Below are 3,220 nucleotides of genomic sequence, written 5' to 3' on the forward strand. Positions count from 1 at the left end.
GTGTGTTCACTGCTGTGTGTGTGTGTGTGTGTGTGTGTGTGTGTGTGTTCACTGCTCTGGGTGTGTGTTCACTGCTGTGTGTGTGTGTGTGTGTTCACTGCTCCGGGTGTGTGTGTTCACTGCTGTGTGTGTGTGTGTGTGTGTGTTCACTGCTCTGGGTGTGTGTTCACTGCTGTGTGTGTGTGTGTGTGTGTGTGTTCACTGCTCCGGGTGTGTGTTCACTGCTGTGTGTGTGTGTGTGTGTGCACTGCTCCGTGTGTGTGTGTGTGTTCACTGCTCCGGGTGTGTGTTCACTGCTATGTGTGTGTGTGTGTGTGTGTGTGTGTGTGTGTTCACTGCTGTGTGTGTGTGTGTGTTCACTGCTGTCTGTGTGTGTGTGTGTGTGCACTGCTCCGGGTGTGTGTTCACTGCTGTGTGTGTGTGTGTGTGTGTGTGTGTGTGTTCACTGCTCCGGGTGTGTGTTCACTGCTATGTGTGTGTGTGTGTGTGTGTGTGTGTTCACTGCTATGTGTGTGCACTTTAGATGGGTTAGATGTAAAGCACTAACTCTGAGTATGGGTCACCATACTTGGCTGTATGTCACGTCACTTTCTTTGTTCACTTTTTAAGTCTCCTTCTCTATAGTAGATAAGTGGCACAGCAGTTGCTTCATGAGTCTGCACAAACACTCTCACTTAAAGATTATTTCAAGATTTTCTTGACACTCAGTACATAAAAAATCCAATCAAGCATCCTATAGACCATTTCACTGAAACCCAGCTCACAGGTTATCTTTAGCTGAATATTACAAATTCAAAAATTAGTCAAATGGCAATTAGATCAGCTGAATCGAAGGCTAGTGTCCATTTGCACACTTTGTCCGTGGCGGTGCCGCAGTTTGCAGAACAGTTTCTTGACTGGATCTGTGTACTCCCTGTTGGCGAGTCCCAAAAACAGAGGTACGACAGCAGTGCCCCCGATACCAACACAGGACAGCACAATGTGGCCAGTGCGGTTGCTCTTTCCTCCCTGTCTGAGCAAAAACTCCATGCCTACATGGGTGTAAACAATGTAGGGCACCCAGCAGGTCAGGAAGGCGAGGGAAACGGCTGCTACACAACAAGCATAACGCATTTCCATTCTCCGTCTGCATTTCCTGTTTGCTACGGCTCGCTGCAGACGCTGGATGTGCCTCAGTTGTTCTCGTGTGATCCACAGCACACGGCAAGTCATGGCAGCAATGGACAGAATAGAGGGTGCCAGTAGACCATATACTTCCAAATAGATGAAAGCATTTGGAAAGACACTGCGGTATGTACAGCACCGCTCTCCAGACAGTGCTATGCAGTTAGAGTGCACCGTGCTGTTGGTTATTGGACAGCACTCATTCCGATCATGAATAGCCTTGTTGTTCCAGCCAAAGGCAGGCAGCAGTGCAAACAGCAGCGGCAGCATCCACACAGCCAGCAGTGGCAGCACAAACCGGCGATGCAGCCAGAGCTGTCCGTGCTTAAGGGGACTCATGATGCTCCGGTAACGCTCGTAGTGCACCAGCACCAGGTTAAAGAGAAAGGCCAGGAACAGAAAGTTGGGAAAGATGTGAACCAGCAGGCAGGACGAGAAGCTGAGAGGGCGGTTCAGGCCCATCCAGGGGATGAAGGGAAGTGCCACACCGGTGCACAAGTCGGCCACCAGCAGGCTTAGGAAGAAGTAGTTCTGTGAGTTGTGAAGCTGACGGTTACAGATGATGCCCAGGATGATGAGCAGGTTGATCATGATGATGGCACAGGAGACGGGCAGCGTGATGGCATAGATCAGCTGGGCCTCCACATTGCTTCCTGAGACATTTCGCATCACCACAGCCATTACTGAGACTTTCTGCACCACACATCCATTCTGAAATATGTTAAACCTACGCAAAGAAGAGAGCAATACATCATTGATTTTCTGTTAGCAAAACAACACACATTATATGGAACAGTGACACAACAATTCATATTACTAGTTATATTGTGTCAAAAATCCATTAGGTTTTTCCCCTTCCCCTGAAAGGTTTTAGTGTTGATTTTACAAGTTGTCCTCCCTAAGAAACTATATGACAGCTGTTGTTATTGCCATAATGACCCTCAAATACATTTCATTAACAACACTTCAATCTTGTCACAGCACACTAACACAGCTTGTGGCAGCTGGTCCCCCTTTTCAATATAATAGTTAAAAAATATTAGTAATACAGCAGATCTACTGATCATGATTTGTTCTTTCAGGCTAATTTAGTTCGTTGTATGTGCAGATTTGATTCATGCATCTGGATTATTTTGTCAGACATAACTGTGCATTCCTGCATCTACTGGAAATGGCATATTAATTGATTCCCAAAAATATGATGATACCCTAATAATGCGATTAGATGGCAAGACAAAGCAGTGTGATGACATCATAGAACTAAAACTGATTGAAAGGTTTCATTCATTTGTTTATCATGTAGTCACAATTATATTTAGTGAAGGACTCCAAACTGGGATAATTTCAGGAGAAAAATTAAACGTCACTGGCTCTCATTCATGAAACTTGCGTAAATATATGAATAAATTCTGAGTAATTTGTGCAGAAAACAGACCTTCCAAAAAACTCTTCTCTAGATTCACAAACTCTTCGTAAATGTCCGATTTGATAGTTAAACGTTTATTTTAATGAATTCCAATCATTGGTAAATAGGGCGTTTGTAGATGCTCATTCACAATTAGTACAATGTACTTGTAATTATGGAAGTGCATCAAATTCAGTGTCATCAGATTGCCAAAAAGAACACAGAACATTTTACGGACCATTAAGACATGCTAGGGAGCAGGTGTGCATTTCTTTCATATCACCTTACATTTTCAAAATACAAACATTTTTGTGAATTCGAAAGTTTACGTCAGAACAGCTTTACGATAATTTACACAAAAATTCCTTCTGCTCATGTTTCATGAATGAGGCCGAAAATGTCCTATTTTTAGGGTTACAGCAGGACTGATAAACTCTTTGTGTTGCATATCATTACTCATATTATTTCTTAAACCCTTCCAAATGAGGAGCATAACAAGTAATAAAAGAGCCAACAATTGTCTTGATATACAGGCGTCAGAAACCAAAACAGCTAGATAAGGAAACAACCAAGAGCACAGAACACACACTCAAGCACTTTCGTGTTCAATGTGTATTAAACCTGCTTTATAAGACAAAAGCTGCTAATACG

The 3,220-nt window shown here is 43.5% G+C and overlaps 1 protein-coding gene across 1 annotated transcript; it reads right to left on the bottom strand.

The window, feature by feature from the left end:
* Positions 1-496: 496 nt before the first annotated feature.
* Positions 497-2,253, bottom strand: LOC132151199 (G-protein coupled bile acid receptor 1). The gene has a single exon (XM_059559309.1). It carries the CDS (start codon positions 1,843-1,845, stop codon positions 820-822), a length of 1,026 nt encoding a protein of 341 aa, XP_059415292.1. The 5' UTR covers positions 1,846-2,253; the 3' UTR covers positions 497-819.
* Between the last annotated feature and the right edge of the window lie 967 nt (positions 2,254-3,220).

Source organism: Carassius carassius, chromosome 10 (assembly GCF_963082965.1).
Source record: "Carassius carassius chromosome 10, fCarCar2.1, whole genome shotgun sequence".
NCBI lineage: Eukaryota > Metazoa > Chordata > Actinopteri > Cypriniformes > Cyprinidae > Carassius > Carassius carassius.